This window comes from Sceloporus occidentalis, unplaced genomic scaffold, assembly GCF_023333645.1.
Source record: "Sceloporus occidentalis isolate IW3139 unplaced genomic scaffold, rSceOcc1.0.p SCAF_232, whole genome shotgun sequence".
Lineage (NCBI taxonomy): Eukaryota > Metazoa > Chordata > Lepidosauria > Squamata > Phrynosomatidae > Sceloporus > Sceloporus occidentalis.
Window position 1 is genome coordinate 12,697 of NW_028317212.1, and position 19,143 is coordinate 31,839.

The 19,143-nt window shown below is 46.5% G+C and overlaps 1 protein-coding gene and 1 pseudogene across 1 annotated transcript; one reads left to right on the forward strand and one right to left on the reverse strand.

Annotated features, from left to right (window-relative positions):
* Positions 1-4,735: 4,735 nt before the first annotated feature.
* Positions 4,736-14,537, reverse strand: LOC149276612 (DDB1- and CUL4-associated factor 12). The gene is made up of 9 exons (XM_089503401.1): positions 14,475-14,537; positions 10,834-11,088; positions 9,846-10,052; positions 9,464-9,524; positions 9,080-9,273; positions 8,295-8,360; positions 7,744-7,906; positions 5,788-5,960; positions 4,736-4,894 (listed from the first exon to the last, which is right to left on the reverse strand). The coding sequence occupies exons 1-9, from the start codon at positions 14,535-14,537 to the stop codon at positions 4,736-4,738; spliced, it is 1,341 nt and encodes a 446-aa protein (XP_089359527.1).
* A 4,056-nt stretch (positions 14,538-18,593) lies between these two features.
* Positions 18,594-18,903, forward strand: LOC149276613 (Nuclear RNase P; annotated as a pseudogene).
* Positions 18,904-19,143: the final 240 nt, after the last annotated feature.

Sequence of the window (19,143 nt, forward strand, 5' to 3'; positions counted from 1 at the left end):
AACCTGGACTGCCCCGCAAAAAACTGGGACACTTGGTAGGTATGCTCAAATCACACAAAATACCCACTTATTCACAGTAAAAAGAATCCACTCTAATACGAAGATGCGGTTTTCCTCCCCGATCATTGAGTCCATGGCCCCCAGTGGACCAAAATGGGTCAGACAGTGACACGAGGCATACCAGTAACCCAATTTCGGCTAGCTGGGAAAACTTCCTGATTTTATTTTACGTTCTGGGTTATAATTCCCATTTTTGGCAATTTGTGGATTTTATTTGCGCAATTTACGGGCGTGACGCCGCTGCCGCTGCAGGTGCTTTCGTTGTCCTCTCGCCTCCCAATTCCCTTTTCTTTCATTTAACGTCAGATCAGTAAATCCGTCTTAAAATATTTATCGAGTATAATTTAGTATTAATTTAAATCAGTCGGCGGAATCGGGAGAGCTCACAGAGTTGCTAAGCAACTGGGAATAACCATTTCCGTCCAGAAAGAGAAGGTCCTGCATTTTCAATACAGCGGACAGCCCCCCCCCCCTGGCATTTAAAGGGTCATATATATATATAGATATATATAGTTTTTTAACCACAAAAAAATGTCCATCCCGTTGATGGGGGTTAAGAGCGGATGTTGCTGATTATATATGAAATTCTGTCAAGATTATCAAAACCGATCATCCGCAAGCCATAAAAATCGACACCGGCATTTAGTGAATAAACCCGCTCGAGAAAATAGGCACACAACAAAAATTCCTCCGGCCCCTTACTAATCCCATCACGCGGGGGGGGCTCATTCTTGGAAAGGAATTAAATCGCCCAAAACACCTAAGGAAAAAAAAATGGAAAAAACTGCTAAAATTCCGTTTATTTAGAAACAGATTAAAAACTTAAAGAAAAAAATGGGATCAGTCTAAATAGCCAAAATAGGGTGATTTCAGTATAGAAGGGTAAAACGTGAGGAAAAAAAAATCAAAAACGAAATATAAATAAAACAACTTTCAGATAATTTAACCTGAAATATTAAAAATAAACGACAAACAGCACTGGGCGGGTAAATATTATATCAAAAGGTGTATAGAATCAAGGACGGAGCCGGTGCACCCGCCATGGCGCGCTGACATTCAGTTGAAATATCTTTCTGCTGGGGTGGCTCAACTGTAAGGGCCGTTATTGTGAAGTAGAAACATTAAGGAGCTGGAACACATGGAACGGGGCTGCTGAGCGGGCGTCCCGCGGCAGAGCAACGACAGAAAAGCCCGGAACTGCAATGCAATGGTGAAGGAATAACGGTCCGGGGCTGGTTTTTTTTATGGTTGGGGGGGTCTCTCGTTTCTAGCGCTGCTGCATACAGACAGTCTAGAGCAGTGGATGGCGAACCCGTGGCACGCGTGCCGCTGTTGGCACGCCGAGCCGTCTCTGTGGGCACGCCGTGACTACAGTAATATACTATAGTCACGGCGTCCCCCGGACTACATCTCCCACAGTTCTCAGTGCTGAGCGCCGGGCGACTGGATATGACGCTTATATCCAGCCCCGGCGCCCAGCATAAACAGCTGTGCGCGGCTGCACTGCACAGTTAGAACGGAAGAAGCAGAAAGGAAAAAGCAGAAAGGAGGAAAGGAAGCAGAAAGGAGGAAGAAAAAGCAGAAAAGGATTAAGAAAAGGTAAGATTTGTGGAGAACCAAGGTGGGTGGGTGGTTGATTATTGGGGGGGTCTGATGTGGAGAACGAAGGTGGGTTAGGGGGTCTGATGTGGAGAATGAAGGTGGGTGGGGGGCATCTGATGTGGAGAATGAAGGTGGGTTAGGGGGGTCTGATGTGGAGAAATGAAGGTGGGTTAGGGGGGGTCTGATGTGTGGAGAATGAAGGTGGGTTAGGGGGGTCTGATGTGGAGAATGAAGGTGGGGTGGGAGGGGGTCTGATGTGGAGAACAAAGGTTGTGGGGGGGTCTGATGTGGAGAACAAAGGTGGGTTGGGGGGGGTCTGATGTGGAGAATGAAGGTGGGTGGGGGGGGTCTGATGGTGGAGAATGATGTGTGTGCATATACATATGGTAAGGCATATGTATGGGCACTTGGGCAGGCATATGTGTGTGTGTATAGGGCAGCTGTGTATATGTGCGTGTATGTGCATACGTTTATGGGCAGTGTATATGTGCCCACAAAAGGTGTCTTTAAAAAAATACATGCACGTGTACAGTTGTTTTTTTTTTTGTTTTTTTTCAATACAAAAAATGTTTAATGGAAAGCTCTGTTATTGTGTTTTTCTTTTTAAACAAAAGCTGTTAATTAGTTTGAAAAACTGTACGAATTGTTTTTTCTAAACTAAAACCTCGTTATTCAGGTTTAATGGCAGTGTTGGCACTTTGAAAAAAATAAGTCGTTTTGGTTTGCAGTTTGGGCACTTGGGCTCAAAAAGGTGCGCCATCACTGGTCTAGAGAATCCCCGCTTGTTACTTTGTGACAGTTTGGGGAAGATCCTTTAGAGAATCCGCGTGCCTCGGAGCACAAAGCGAGGTCCACGCGGGGAATGGTTTTGTCGAGATGGACGTGGAGGGGACTCGAGTGACCTGCGCAGAGCCCTGACCTCCCACCCCATCGAACCCCTTTGGGGTGAGTTGGAGCGCCGGCTGTCAGACAGGACTTATCGCCCCACATCGGCGTCCAACTGGAGGTCAAGTTCCAAAATCGAGATGTTTGATGAGCCGCATATCCGCATTATTCATCTACATTGGGGGAATTCCGGTAATGCTGGTGCTTTCCACGTAAACGACAGCAATAAATTCCTAAAACCTACGAACCCAATGACCTGCCGCATGTATAAAGAAAAACACAGGTTCCCGGGGCCGCGAACGCAAGTAATGCGAAATATATTTATTAAATAAAGCGTTGAAGAATCCAGAGGGTCTCGGGCACCTGGCCCCCTGGGGGGGGGGGGGGGGGAGCTCATATCGGCCCTGGCCGGGGGGCTATGAAAGCGAAGAGTGTGGTGGGGCAGCCTAAAAGATTTATTTTAACCTGCCACATATTCCTGTCCAGTCTACACCGGTCCTTATTGGGGCCCCAAATCACAGTTTGCTGATAACTATTAATGTCACTAAAGTCACAAAGTCTTGGCAAAGTCCTACCTCTACCCCCCCCCCCAAAGTCAAATGCTCCTCCATTATTTAAAAAAAATTGGACTCGTTAAGCTTTATCAATTTATCATTTTGATTGCAGATGTAATCTGAACGTTTATTTTATTAGTGGTTTTATTCAGGATTTTTACAGGTTGTTTTTTCAAATTTCTCTTTAATTTTCCTAGAATTTTTTTTGCTTCTACTTACTTGTCACTCCGGTCTCTTTCTATGCTCGCCGGAGTAACGCCGATCCCGGATAGTATTCCTCATCGCAGTACGTGGGTGAGCAGCCGGTGCAGATATTTGGAGATCCCAGCAGGGTCTGGACAGGCCGCCCCGTCTCTACTACATTTAAACACACACGGGACAGACATAAGGCGATTCCGAATATAATACAAGACCCAGGGCCAGAATCAAATATGCTTCTTATTGGAGAACAAATTCTCTTTCGATCTGATGGGTTAGAAAATCATGAAGGGAAACAGAAAAAAGAAAAACCTAAAAAAAAAGAATTACTTGTATATTAAACACATTTATTAATTATATACTTAGAGGTTTTATATTACATGGTGCCGTCATCAGAAAAAATTTGACATCTATGCCACATTAATAGGTTTGATTATAGGGGCTTCTCAGAGATTCGCAGCAAAAACCTTTGAAAAGCGCTGATTTAACAAACACTTTACAGTTTTTACAAATTTTCGTTTTAAAGACAGTAGGGATTTTTTGTTGTTTGTTTTTTTTTATCCCCAGAATTTAAAAAAAAAATGTCAAGAAGTGAAGGGCTTTAGATCTTGGTGTTTTTCTGTTTAAAGGTTATTGTTTTATTTGTCCGAAACCTGTTAAAAAAAACCCCAAAAAACCAGAATGATAAAATAAGCCCTCCAAGCAGGACGTAACAAAGCTTTTTTCTGGGGGGGAAAAAAAAAAGTTAATTTAAATGTTATGTAGTTGACCAAAAAAAGAAAACAAAAAATGACCCTTTGCACGCTCCCAACCACGCGCACGCACGCACGCATACTTACACTGCATTATTTACCCGGATTTTCACAGAAAATCCAGAAGTGTCCTCTAAATATTGAAATTGTCTTAGCGCGCGGCTAAGCACTAGTGCCTGCTTCACGGTACGCTCACAGCGCCACGCTCGGCCCGGCGCTCGCCCAACACGGTCCCGTCGATTTGGAACGATTGCTAACTCGCAAAGGACTCCACATACAGGCATTGAAGTCGCAGCGCACAGAAGTTATACTTCAGCATATCGGTGGCTTTAATTAGTTTGGGGTTACTGGATTGTAACGGCGGAGGAACCAATGGGGGCCAAAAAGAAAACAAAAATTAAAAATTCACTGTAGCAGAGGGACCGACGTTCCAAAAAAAAAAAAAGGAATTATGGGTGCAAGTTGGGGGAGGGGGGTTCTTGAGAAACAGTTGGCTAATGGAATTCTTCCAATAGTGATTTTTAAACAAATAAAAAAAAATTATTATACATCTGAGGGATTTTTTTTTGTCTTTTCTGTAAGATATAAGAACCCCGTGGGGCTTTGTATGAAAAGTCGATCTGTTCCCGAAGGAAAGTAAAGAAGAGAAGGATCCGATGGCAGCCATCAGCTTCCACATGGCTTTTAGCTCCAAAGACCCGCGTAGTTCCCATGGAGTCCGGTCGGCAGCGGACCCCCCGCCACAAAGAGCTTTGTTCCCGACGAGTCGTAGCAGTGGGTGTAGACGGCGTTCGGGCAGCAGTCCATGTCGGAGAAGTAATTCCTCCACATGTCATTGCGGTTCTGTCGGGAAGAGACAAAGAAAACCAATTACCTTCAAAAATAAATAAATAAAATATTTAAAAAAAAACAAAAAACATATGAATATTACCAAAAAATACAAAAAAAGTATACGTTGGCTTAACAGTCGCGCCGTTTTATTTTATACCAAAGCAAATGGTTTCATTTATCTGCACCCTGAAAACGTTGGACATTAACGTTAACTATTTAACAGAGTATCTCCTGATCTAAAAGATTGTAGAAGGAGCCAAAGTGCGACAAATCCATTATTTCTCTAAAGCCAAATGGAGACTCGATCTGAATTCTATAAAACGGCACCACTATTTACCAAAATGTGATTTTTTTTTCCCCACAGGTCACAATCTGTTTAATTAAAGACTTCTGAACCTAAATGGAGCGTTTCAAACTTCATTCCGAACGCCGCTGACAAGCCCCCCGCTCAACGTAACAAATACGCAACAAACACAACTCATTCTCATAAGCGTATCGGTGGCCCCAGAGCCGTTCATAGAGTCCAGGGGAAGAATAATAAAACCGGGAATGGCTTGCAGGATAAAAATTACCCAGGAGGGTCAGAGACTTATATGGGATGGAAGTAACTTTTACTTTACTGAGAGGGTGGTAGATACGTTGAACAGCCTCCCAGTAGAAGCGGTAGAGGGTAATACAGGGAGGGTATTAAACATGCATGGGATAGACAACCGGCTCCTGAATCTAAGACGAGACCAACGGCTGATTAAGGTTTGAGTCGTTACAGCAGGAGAAACGGGCGACTAGACGGGGGCCGGATGGTTCTTCTGGGCCATCAAGTTCTATGTTTCTATGAGCCGCTTTCCACTCAATAAACATTTTGGGATTGGAGGCGATGAAGCCTTTAGTAAGCAGGTTTGACTCACCAGCCAGCCTTTCCCCGTGGACAGCTTGAGCATCTCTCCTCGGCACTTGGCATTCTGGCAGCTCCCAGAGGAATCATCCAAAAATCTGTGAGCCCGAATGTCGTAAAACAAGATGGAACCCTGTCCGGTGCCCACGGTGATTATGTGCTCGTAAAAGCTGACAGACCGGATCCCTGCACAGAGCGGACAAAGCATTCGAAACGTCAGAAAACCACACGGCGGTACGCACATCGACTACAAGACGGAAAGTGTTACGGGAGCTTAGACGCCGACCGCCAACCAACTGCTCACTGGGGGAAGGAGCGAGTTAAACGACTTATGAAAGTTTATGAAGTTTCTCATTGTGTGGGAACGATGAACGGTGTCACTGTTAGTCACGGTATTTACAGGACTCGTGACGGGTTCTACCGTAAACAAAAAATATCGTGGTCACATCGCTGAGCCCGTCGCGGTTCCTGTTATCTGTATAATTAATTCCTGGTTATAAGACTAAAGGGGAAGTAAAGGGGAAGCGCTGTATACAGTAATATAACCCCCCAGCACTGTATACAGTAATATAACCCCCCAGCACTGTATACAGTAATATAACCCCCCAGCGCTGTATACAGTAATATAACCCCCCAGCGCTGTATACAGTAATATCACCCCCAGCGCTGTATACAGTAATATAACCCCCAGCGCTGTATACAGTAATATAACCCCCCAGCACTGTATACAGTAATATAACCCCCCCAGCGCTGTATACAGTAATATAACCCCCAGCGCTGTATACAGTAATATAACCCCCCCAGCGCTGTATACAGTAATATAACCCCCCCAGCGCTGTATACAGTAATATAACCCCCCCAGCGCTGTATACAGAAATATAACCCCCCAGCGCTGTATACAGAAATATAACCCCCCGGCGCTGTATACAGTAATATAACCCCCCGGCGCTGTATACAGAAATATAACTCCCCAGCGCTGTATACAGTAATATAACCCCCAGCGCTGTATACAGTAATATAACCGCCCAGCGCTGTATACAGTAATATAACCCCCCAGCGCTGTATACAGTAATATAACCCCCAGCGCTGTATACAGTAATATAACCCCCCAGCGCTGTATACAGTAATATAACCCCCAGCGCTGTATACAGTAATATAACCCCCCAGCGCTGTATACAGTAATATAACCCCCCAGCACTGTATACAGTAATATAACCCCCCCAGCGCTGTATACAGTAATATAACCCCCAGCGCTGTATACAGTAATATAACCCCCAGCGCTGTATACAGTAATATAACCCCCCAGCGCTGTATACAGTAATATAACCCCCCCCAGCGCTGTATACAGTAATATAACCCCCCAGCGCTGTATACAGTAATATAACCCCCCAGCGCTGTATACAGAAATATAACCCCCCGGCGCTGTATACAGAAATATAACCCCCCAGCGCTGTATACAGAAATATAACTCCCCAGCGCTGTATACAGTAATATAACCCCCAGCGCTGTATACAGTAATATAACCCCCAGCGCTGTATACAGTAATATAACCCCCAGCGCTGTATACAGTAATATAACCCCCAGCGCTGTATACAGTAATATAACTCCCCAGCTAAAACCCCACACTGAGCTGATGCTTTATGGCGATGCTAAGTCTGTTCCTCCATAGACTTTCATTAGCCCAGCTGGGTGATTGAGCCATTCTATCGTTCCTTACAGGCAGTATGATAAGGAGTCAGGGTTTTTGTCTAGTAGATTGGGCTCAGATAACATTCTTAAAAAACAGAAAGTTTTTTAAAATATACTTTTGATAATTGTGTGTATACACACTATATATATATAGGCTGCCATGCTTATTATTTCACCTATTCCTATCTACACGATTACTTTTCACCAGCATATGCTTGCAACGACAGATGGAGCCGGTGCCCTACTCGTGCGTACAACAACAAAGCGGAGGCACACTCACCACTGCCCTGTTCCCTGCAGTATACGGACTTTACATTCTGTGGGGGTTGTCTAGGGTCCAGGAAAGAGACATGTGCCTGGGACCCTACAGCGTACACCGACCACTCCAGACCATAGGCCAGACACACGTTCTCTCTGCAGTACGGCAGCTTGCTGGAAAGCACCTACGCAAAAAAAAAAATAAAAAAATAAAAAAATTTCCTGCACCTAAGTTCATTTACTGGGTATCCCTATCAAAAGTTTTGATTAAACTACAAAAGGCGCAATAAAACCCATTATTCCTACTTCATTTTAAACAAAATGCTGGCAACAAACCGTAATCACAGGGCTATAAATAGAATAACATTAATATTTATATATTAACATTAATATTTTAGAGTAAATCCGATTGCCTCCTGGAGTCAAGAAGGAATTTGTTCCCCTGACGGCATTAATTAGGGGCTTTTTACCTTCTTTTGGATCAAGAATAGGAAGGTTGGGTAGAAGGGTTGAACTTGATGGACATAGGTCTTTTTTGAACCTTATGACATAAGACGACGACATCAGACGTACCTTTGCGATTGTGTGTTCAGCTTTCCAAAGGTGGAAATAGCCGTCTAAGGAAACGGCTCCCAATTCCTGGATGAAATAAAAATAATACGTTTTCAAATACGTTAACTCCCAAAATGAACTTCCTGCGTACCCAGCTGGTCTGAAAGAAAGCCGTGTGGGACCTCATCACCCCGTGATCAACAATCCCAGTTATAGCGTGCCAAGCCTGCCACAGATCCGCTAGCCAGAGAGAGGACTTTCACAGCCGGGAAGAGACCAGCACATAATGATCTATATACGCCAGCATGAAGCGGAATTTTAGGAGCCGTGGCTACCTAGTTCCTAGGATCTTCTTGGCTCAGTAAACTACAAAGTAGTGCAATTGGGTAGTTATAAATAAAATCTAAAAAAGGACATCGTGAGCCAAACGGGCAGCCGAGATGAACATCCCCGAGATTAACTGATCATAAGGAAAATCCATGTTCTGCAGGGACAGAAACGTTATCGTTCCACACAGCATTAGGCACGTGGGAAAGGAGCATTTCTTTCATGTTTGCTTAGATTTTTCGCTTGTTTAGAGGAAGGGGCTAATGGAAATTTCGCTCCATAGCTGTAATAAATTTTAAGTATTTTCATTAGTAAATCTGCTCAAATCATGATATCTTAAAAAAAAAAAATAATTATATATATATAAATAATATTTTTTTTTAAATATTAATGAAATGGACCTCATGAGAGCCACAGAAGGGCCGTACTCGGCGGAATACAGTCCGAGAAAACGCACATATGATTTGGGGAGCACACACCTTGTTCTTGCTGTTAAAAGCCAATGCCCGGACCTTGCAGTTCGTCGAGTTGCTGTTCTCTTTAGGGATATCCTTCAAGGCTTTATGAGTAATATGAGCGTACACGGGGACTCTGGAAAGGCCACGCTGGAAATCTGTTTTATTGAGTACTTCTTCCGTTACCTCCCAAAGAGCCATTGAACCATCTCGAGAGCCTAAGGATGAAGCATGGGCTGTAAGGCCAACAGCGGTACAAGAACCACAGCGTCAACTCAAAGCTTGTGCAACGGCGCGATGGGAACCCAACTAGGAACGTTTAAGATTATTCCGACATCAGACCTGCACGGTTCCCGCATCTACTAGAGCCAGATAAACAGACGTCCATGACATTCAAAATAACGTTACCTGAAACAGCCATGGTGTCACTGATCCACGCAATAGAAAATATCCAGTCTTTGTGCCCTTCCTAAAATAAACATGATCGGGAGAAGGTTCATTTATTAAATAGTATCCTCTAATTGCAAACAAATGCAGAAAATGCACCGTGGTGACACGCTAACTTATGGAAGTCTATGAAGAAAAGGACTTTATCACCCAAAATATCACGACAGTAATGGTCCGCAGGTAGAGGAACGTTTATTGGAACGGTCAAATAAAAAAGTATTTGTTTAAAAATAATCCCCAGTGTTCTGACAGCTCGCGTTTCACAGAGATAATCACACGAGCCACTGCCCGATCCCCTCTAACAAACATTCAAATGAATAAAAGCCAGGTAAAAGTTGCTCACATCTCCCACACAGACGGGATCCAGGGTAGGAAGCCGATAGACTGCAAGGCTGTTGGGGTTATCACCTCCTGTAGCCAGCAGGGTCCGGGAGGGATTTATCTCGATGGCATGGATGCCGCAGCTCTGCGGAGTAACGCCGACAGGCTCCCGGTCTTTCAGGATGGGGATCTTTGTGAGCTGGCCAGTCTGCACATCGACCACAAACAACTGCAAGAAAGGAATAGGAAGACAGATGCACTCGGAGTATTAGAACCTGACGCGCACTCAGCCCCGCTAACATTAAGTGAAGGCACACTGACCCCCTTCAACCAAACATGTGGACCACCCTTGGCTAAATTAACACACACAGTATTTTGGCACACACCGCTCCCCGTGATCAGTTTCCTTTCTCGGGTGCCCGGGTAGGGGGGCACTGGCTCTTGTACATAGTGCGAGCAGCTGCTCAAACACACGGCCAAGTTAAGTGACCCCTGCTGAGCGCCCACCCACCGAACGCTGACGGGATCGTGATCCGAGACCACAGATCATTCCCCGTCGCTACCCGCTCTTAGAAATATAGTTGGCACTGCCTTGGCACACAAAGAGAGCTTGAGTTTATTCTATGGGTAGGACTGGTTCCGTATCTGCAACGCGGAAGGTGGCACAGCATGTCCCGCAAGGAAAAGAATTGTACTTCGTAACTGCACATCGTGCCACATTTTATAACATTATCAGAACAGAACTGAACTTGGACACATATAGAGCAACATAAAACGACAGCAGACATGCCCTTCTTGCCTGTACTTTGTCGAATTGGCTTTTTACCTAGTCTGTCCCCTCTACTTATTAACTCTTTAAGATGACGTTATCCGCATACAGAGTATAGAGAGCAGCGATTTCCCCTACTCTTTTGATCAGTGTCATTGAAACAACTTTAATTCGAGCTGCTGTTCCACTTGGATTTCCCCTCAAGCAGCAGGTGTCGTGACGGATCCAGCAACAAACGTACCGTATTGCATTTGGTTCCGCAAACCACCTGTCGATGGTTCAGCCATTGCGAAGCAAACACCTTGTTGAGGGTCCCGAGATGGAATTCTCTCTCCGTGAGAACACCGGGAAGGGTTTGAGCAGCGAAGCCACGCAATAGCCGGCGGTAATTACCGTCACCCTGCTCTTTCACCTCCCGCGATTTCAGATAATACACCACCGACTTCTTTTCGGGAGGAAGCCTCTTCCTTTTCTGTGCAGCATGGTCCCAATCACCCTGCAAGAAAATCAAAGAGACGTTAATGATTTCGACAGCTGCTGTGAAAATATATTGAAAAAGAGGCATGTTAGGGATTATGGCTTATATCATTTACTGGTTTTTGTTCTGATGGTTAGTTGAGCTAGAAAAGATACGGTACATACAGCCCCCCCTTGCCAGCGACCAGCATACTACCTGCTGGAGACCCCCAGCCTGTAGCCCCTGCTTTCAACGTTACAATTTTACTCACTTTAAAGATGACAAACGACACTCACTTTGGGCTGAGTGTTTCCGCTTTACATCAGAGCAGACCTGGTATACGTTTAAACAAAGCAGATCTTTTTCCAGCAGCCTGTAAACACTTCTCCATTAACGCCAAACTGCCACGTTCGAAACACGCATGACTTCCATACACAGGAACCTCGCTACAGACCTGCCTGCGCATCCAGCCAAGCAACGAGCCGCCGCGCTTACGGAAGAGACGGAGCATTTAACAGAGCGATTCAGAGCCGCGACGGGAAAGCAACGGGCAGCCCGGCCTCGGGTAACCGAATAGAGCATCGGTTACGGCACGCGGCTCACGCCTTCGAGGCAGTTGGGGCTCAGGTTCAAACCGTAACGCCGAAAATGCCATTCAATTTCACGCCCAACTGATCAAAAGAAGCCAATATCGTGTTATTCCAACAAAACCCATTTTCCTCTTGTTTTCATATATGTAGAAATTATGATATCGCCGGTCAGTCACTTGTAACGTATTCTTATGTGTACTTCTGAATACCCATACAGTTGGCACGGCCCCTGCCCAGAACCTAGGAGGCTGCGCAGGATCAGCCGTCCACCCATAGTGTAAATGGGCCTGTTAGGGAATCGAGAGATCTCCCTCGCGACCGACTCGCTGAGCACCAAGGAGTCTGATCACCCAAATGGAAATCTTTCCACCCCTACGCATGGAGCGTTCAATGAGCCAGAGGGCAGCTAGTATAGATATGATTGACACATCTCCTGCATGCCGTTTAACTGGGGGTTGGGAATCTTCTGAATCCCCTGAGGACATCATGAAAACGTAAAGGGGGCTCCCAGCTATCGGGCATTAAAGTGCATACGACGGCTGGAGTGCTTCGACGGCCGAGGGGACACGTCAGCTGCGGGGGAAGGTAACAGATAGGTCACCTTTGGCGTTTGTATTCTCTACATGGCCGTGAGTGTTTAATAAATTTAATAAATGTGGCGTCAAACTCTGATTGGCTGGAAAGAGCAGTTATAATGCTGCACGCGCTGATTATGTTTTATAGACCAAGAATCCGCGTGTGTCGCTTAGCGGTTCCTCTAACATCTAAAATCACATTTTTGCGTTATGCACTAAACGCGTGCAGATTATTACCGGATGATACAGTAACACGCCACACGCCACACGCCACGCACCTTTTACACTAAATAGCGCGCCCCTCGCTGTCTGCCTTGGGTGCGCCGATCAAGGTGGATTTAAATTCCCAAATCAATTCCTCATGGAGTGTAAACAAGCGCAGAGATATCATGGTTTTGGGGCCTGCGACACACTTCTGTGATCACCCCCCCCCCCCACACAGCCGTATTCCTTGCATCCCCTGCCCTGAGGCCGGGACACCATATACATAAGGGTGTATTTTAAGTGTATAAAGTAAAACCCACCACGCTGTCCTGCTCCGCTACCTATAGAAATACCTAAAGGAAGTTACAGAGCTTGTTCCCCTGGGCTACCTGCGGCCGGCATCTTTCCTGTTATCCTCCTGCCACTGCTTGCCTGCCTTATTTCCAATGTCTCCTTTCCCCTCATCCCCGACTGTCTCCTGGGTACCTGTCTCCTTTCCCCTCATCCCCCTGACTGTCTCCTGGGTACCCGTCTCCTTTCCCCTCATCCCCCTGACTGTCTCCTGGGTACCCGTCTCCTTTCCCCTCATCCCCCTGACTGTCTCCTGGGTACCCGTCTCCTTTCCCCTCATCCCCCTGACTGTCTCCTGGGTACCTGTCTCCTTTCCCCTCATCCCCCTGACTGTCTCCTGGGTACCCGTCTCCTTTCCCCTCATCCCTCGACTGTCTCCTGGGTACCCGTCTCCTTTCCCCTCATCCCCCTGACTGTCTCCTGGGTACCATCTCCTTTCCCCTTATCCCCCCGACTGTCTCCTGGGTACCCGTCTCCTTTCCCCTCATCCCCCTGACTGTCTCCTGGGTACCTGTCTCCTTTCCCCTCATCCCCCTGACTGTCTCCTGGGTACCCGTCTCCTTTCCCCTCACCCCCCTGACTGTCTCCTGGGTACCCGTCTCCTTTCCCCTCACCCCCCTGACTGTCTCCTGGGTACCCGTCTCCTTTCCCCTTATCCCCCTGACTGTCTCCTGGGTACCTGTCTCCTTTCCCCTCATCCCCTTGACTGTCTCCTGGGTACCATCTCCTTTTCCCTTATCCCTCCGACTGTCTCCTGGGTACCCGTCTCCTTTCCCCTTATCCCCCTGACTGTCTCCTGGGTACCTGTCTCCTTTCCCCTTATCCCCCTGACTGTCTCCTGGGTACCCGTCTCCTTTCCCCTTATCCCCCTGACTGTCTCCTGGGTACCTGTCTCCTTTCACCTCATCCCCCTGACTGTCTCCTGGGTACCTGTCTCCTTTCCCCTTATCCCCCTGACTGTCTCCTGGGTACCTGTCTCCTTTCCCCTCACCCCCCTGACTGTCTCCTGGGTACCTGTCTCCTTTCTCCTCATCCCCCTGACTGTCTCCTGGGTACCTGTCTCCTTTCCCCTCACCCCCCTGACTGTCTCCTGGGTACCTGTCTCCTTTCTCCTCATTCCCCTGACTGTCTCCTGGGTACCATCTCCTTTCCCCTTATCCCCCTGTCTCCTGGGTACCTGTCTCCTTTCCCCTCATCCCCCTGACTGTCTCCTGGGTACCTGTCTCCTTTCCCCTCACCCCCCTGACTGTCTCCTGGGTACCTGTCTCCTTTCTCCTCATCCCCCTGACTGTCTCCTGGGTACCTGTCTCCTTTCCCCTCACCCCCCTGACTGTCTCCTGGGTACCTGTCTCCTTTCTCCTCATTCCCCTGACTGTCTCCTGGGTACCATCTCCTTTCCCCTTATCCCCCTGTCTCCTGGGTACCTGTCTCCTTTCCCCTCATCCCCCTGACTGTCTCCTGGGTACCTGTCTCCTTTCCCCTCATCCCCGTTTGTCTCCTGGGTACCCGTCTCCTTTCTCCTCATTCCCCTGACTGTCTCCTGGGTACCTGTCTCCTACCCAGCCCCCTTCTCGTTATCTCCCGATCACCTGCCTCCTTTGCCGTGATGACCCTGTCTGCTTCCTCACAGCTTCTTTACCGTATTCACTTGCCGTCTCCTGCCCCCTTTGCCGTGATCCCCCTGCCTGCGGTAAGTAAGGCTTACCTGCTCTCCAGAGGCTGTCTCGGGCGCCGCTCTCCTCTTCCTGCTAGCTGCTCTCCGGGTCATGCTCCCGCCCCCGCATGGAGAGAGGCCGGACCCCCGGATATCTCATATAACGGGAGGAAGCCGAGTAGAAGGAAGGGAAGGCAACCTGCGGGAAACAAACCGGGCGACCTCTCACCCCTGGGCGTAGCGTGATGACGTCAGCGCGCGTGACGCAGGAAGCGATGAGCCAAGCGACATCTCCTAGCAACCAAGCCGAGGCGACAAGGGGGCGTGTCCACGCAAAATGTCGCTCAGGCTGTGTCACGAAACCTCTAGTAACGTATTAAAGGTGGGGCCAAGAGAGAGAGGGAGGCTCGTGGTTCCAGTCGGTTGTAGGCAGTAGGGGTTAGTTCTGCCAACCATTGCCAACCAACGTGGTTAAGACCACATCACTGTATGAAATAATGAAAACGGGGACGGCTCACATACTTAATAATATAACAGAAGAGCTAATTCTCTGCTTTTTTTTTAATAATTCGAATTTTGGCATGTGACGTTATCACCGTAGGAACCAATAGTATGTTGCTACTGACTAGACCGACCCATTCCTGCTATATTGTTCACACCAAGATTCTGACATTTTTCTTTACACCTAATAAACCTGTATAATCCGTGAACGGCAAAGTTTCCGCGTGAGGACACCGGTGCGTGCGGGAAGGTTTGTGAAGGCCTGTAGAACATCATTAAATTGTCCAGCAAATGTCCACCATGAGCAACATTGGCGCCGAGCCCTGTATATAATGGTGCCTGCAGATCAGTAAACGATATGTATGTATTCAGGGCCGGCCGAAGACTTAACGCCGCCTGGGGCGAAGTTTAAAATGCCGCCCCCCGCCGCATTATCTACCCGCCCCCCACCGGTACTTACCCTTAAACAGTCCTGCGGCGAGTCTCCCTGTGCTGCCACGGTGCCGGCTTGTAATGCTGAGCGCCGGAAATTCACGTCACTTCCGGCGCTCTGCATTACAAGCCGGCACAGAGACCGAACAGGGAAACTCGCCGCAGAGGAGAGAGAGAGGGGCGCTGAGCGGGTAAGCGAAAACCACTCGGTGCCCCTCTCTCTCTCCTCCGCTTCAAAAAAAACCAAAAAAAAAACCGCTTGGGGCGGCAAAGTGCCGCCCCTCCTGAAGTGCCACCTGGGGCAATTGCCCCAGTCGGCTCCATTGTAGGGCCGGCCCTGTATGTATTAGTAGGCAACTTTATACTTAACCTCTTGTGGATGCATGTTTGTCCTCCCGATGAAGCCAGAGAGGGTCGAAACGCATCGAGGACTCTGAACTATGTGAATTTGCACATTTTTATATTTATTTTTATGTTAATGCATTTATTTATTGGTCATTGCACTTTTCACATACCATTCATCTGCACATTATCCTGTACATGTTCCGGATGTGAAGATAATATGCCATTGGTGTACCCGCCAGTGGCGGCTGGTGGGTAATTCCGATGGGGGTTCACACGCACCCCTTATACACACCCGAGTCACACTATTTGCCATACAAATAACTATGAAACATTCTCTTTATCGCATTATTTGTATTAAAAGGCCAGAAAGCACAAGTGTTAAAAGGCCCTAATAAATGAAATACATTACACAGAATGGAATCAAAACATTTTCTACTGCAAACATTTTTAGATGAAAAAGTTCCATTTTATTCAGTGGAACAAAACAGCGATCACATTATTCTCCACCATATTCCTGTAAGAAACTTCTATTTCTTTATTAATTCATTCATATTTAATAAAAGCTATGATTGAGACATTTTAGTTTTTTGTTTTTATTTCCTTTTATTTGCCAACCAGCCGCCCCATTTATGCACATCTGCCCCCAGACATGCCACTCTGCCCCCAGAAATGCTTTATACCCCCCTATTTGCCACTCTGCCCCCAGAAATGCCTTTTAACCCCCTATATGCCACTCTGCCCATCATATGCCTTATACCCTCCTATATGCATATAGGGTTAAAAGGCATTTCTAGAGGCAGAGTGGCATAAAGGGGGTTAAAAGGCATACCATGGGGCACTCTGCCTCCAGAAAAGCCTTATGCCCCCCATTTAACACTCCCGCCCCCCCCCAACTTACCACTGCTTTTGACTCCCTGGCGTCTGGTGGGGCAGCGGGTGGAGGCCGGCATTCATGAAATTAAAGGGGCCAGCGTGCACTGACCCGCCGCCCAATGGCTGTGTCTCAGCTCTTCCTCCCACCCCTTTTAAGACGGGGGACGAACTGCTGAGGAACGGCCTGCGGCCGGAGGAGCTGGCGGCTTTCAATCCCAATCCCAATCCCAATCGCAGCCGCTCAGACGCTGTTTTGAATGTGGGTCTGCCAGGTTTTATTACCTAAAAAAGTTTTACTAGTAAATATGTGCCCCCTGATATGCCTTATATCCCCCCATATGCCACTCTGCCTCCCTGATATGTATTATACCCCCTATATGCCACTGTGCCCCCCTGATATGTCTTATACCCCTATATGCCACTGTGCCCCCCTGATATGCCTTATATCCCCCTATATGCCACTCTGCAGAAGGGATACACGTTATTTATAATATGTTATCGCAATGGCGGGGATTGGATACTCATATACCGGGCTGCATTAACTCACTTTCCATGGAAAGACACGTGACTGTACAATTTACAGGGGGTGGGAGGGGGCGCCCCGCGGCTTCCGTCTACCGCAGGCAGCCTGTCCATATACCTGTATGGATAAGGCAGCCACAGTCATTTAGTGGATACAGCCCTCATACTCCGGGGCACAGTCTGTAACATATGACATTGATGCGTGGAAAAAAAAGTGCTTCTTTCAATTTTTCATCATATTTAATTTTTTTTCGAAAATAAACTGACAAGATATTGTCCTGAAAAGAAAACAAAACAAGAAACTTGTGTGGGTTCACTAAATGGGGGAGAATTACAACTAAACACGAGCGCCGCCAAAGTGTCAAAACATCCTCGGTCACGAAGGGTAACAAAAAAAACCAACCCAGTCTGCTGTTTAAAGGGTTAATTGTCTTTTATTACAACAGGGTTTGTTCTTCTGTCCAAGTATCCTCAACATTGTATCTATTAACAAGTTACAAGTATTTCTATGAAGCCCTTACTTCTTAACACTGCAGAAAGTCTCTTTGGAACAAACCACTTCGTGTTAGGGGGTGGGGGGTGGAATAAAACACTGTCATTTGTGAAAGGGGTTAATACGGGAATAACGTGTTCTGCAGCAGCTCTGGCGCCAGTAGTTTAAATGTGCATATGAGCAACTCTATTGGTCGCCAGCAGGGGGCCTCCTGCCAACGACCAATGAGCACACTACCATATATAGCTAATATAGTCTCGGGCAGAATATTATGCTAGTCAATGTAAAACCAACAGAGGGCAGCATTCTATCCGAAGATCTATTAGCCATAGGTGGTAGTGTGTTCATTTTCATTTATTAATTATTTAAATAAAATATATTCCCATGATCCGCTGGTCTCCCCGCTGCAACAGTTAAATGTCCGCACTCGCGGACATTAATTCTGTCGAGCTTGCAAACTCATTTTTTCTATTGATTTGGGGTTTTTTTTGTATTAAACTGTTAGACGAAAGGATCATGGGAATATATTTTATTTGAATAAATGCAAATGAGCACACTGCCACATATGGCTAATATATGTTCGGACAGAATGCTGCCCTCTATTGGTTATACATTGAGTAGCATTGTTCCATATGCTTGAAATCCAAAGTTATGATGCTACTTAATGTATCTAACCAACAGAGGGCAGCATTCTGTCCGAACATATATTAGCCATATATGCTAGTGTGCTCATTTGCATTTATTCATATAAATTATATTCCCATGATCCTTTCATCTAACAGTTTAATAATAAAAAAAACCCCAAATAAATAGAAAAAAAGAGTTTGCAAGTTTGACAGAGTTAATGTTCGCGAGTGAATTTGAATGTTTATTGGCAGCTTGACCACGGTACGTAAAATACACTTTTGGATGCCTTTGGTAGGGGAGCAGTTGTGTCACCCTATGTTAGAATTCAAGAACATTACTGGGGTTTATATAGATGGTAGGACGTCTACAGCAAACATGGAGAAAAGCTTAGTGTTGAGGTTCCTAGCTGAGTGCATTGGTTACTCATTGAAATTGACCTTGGGGAAGGTCTGAGACAAGAGCCCTTAGCTGCCCTCACAGGGCATTGCTTGATCCAAGCAAGTGAGTTCCCATCAACCATCTGGCTGCTCTTAGAGTGCACGAGACATAGTCACCAAATCTGGTGACATTGACTATGGATGCCTGGGCTGCAGATTTGAAAGTGGCTCATGGCTAGCAATTTCAAGTCCAATGATTAAGAGGAAGCAGGTAAGAGTTTCCCAACCCAATTCAGACTACTCTTTCTCCAATACTTTTATGAGTCGTTCCTATTCATTGAAACCAAAAACTGTTTAACTTGTATTAAAACCTATAGTTAAATTTAGAATTTAACACTAAATGAATCTAAACAAGACTTGGGCAGCAGGGGGCTCTTCGTCTTCATGAAAAAAAAAATCTTTGTATTCCACGAATATTCACCCGTTCCTGTCTTCTCTTCGGGCGAATATTCGTGGACATTCTTCGTGTTCGTTTTTTCTTCTTTTTTTC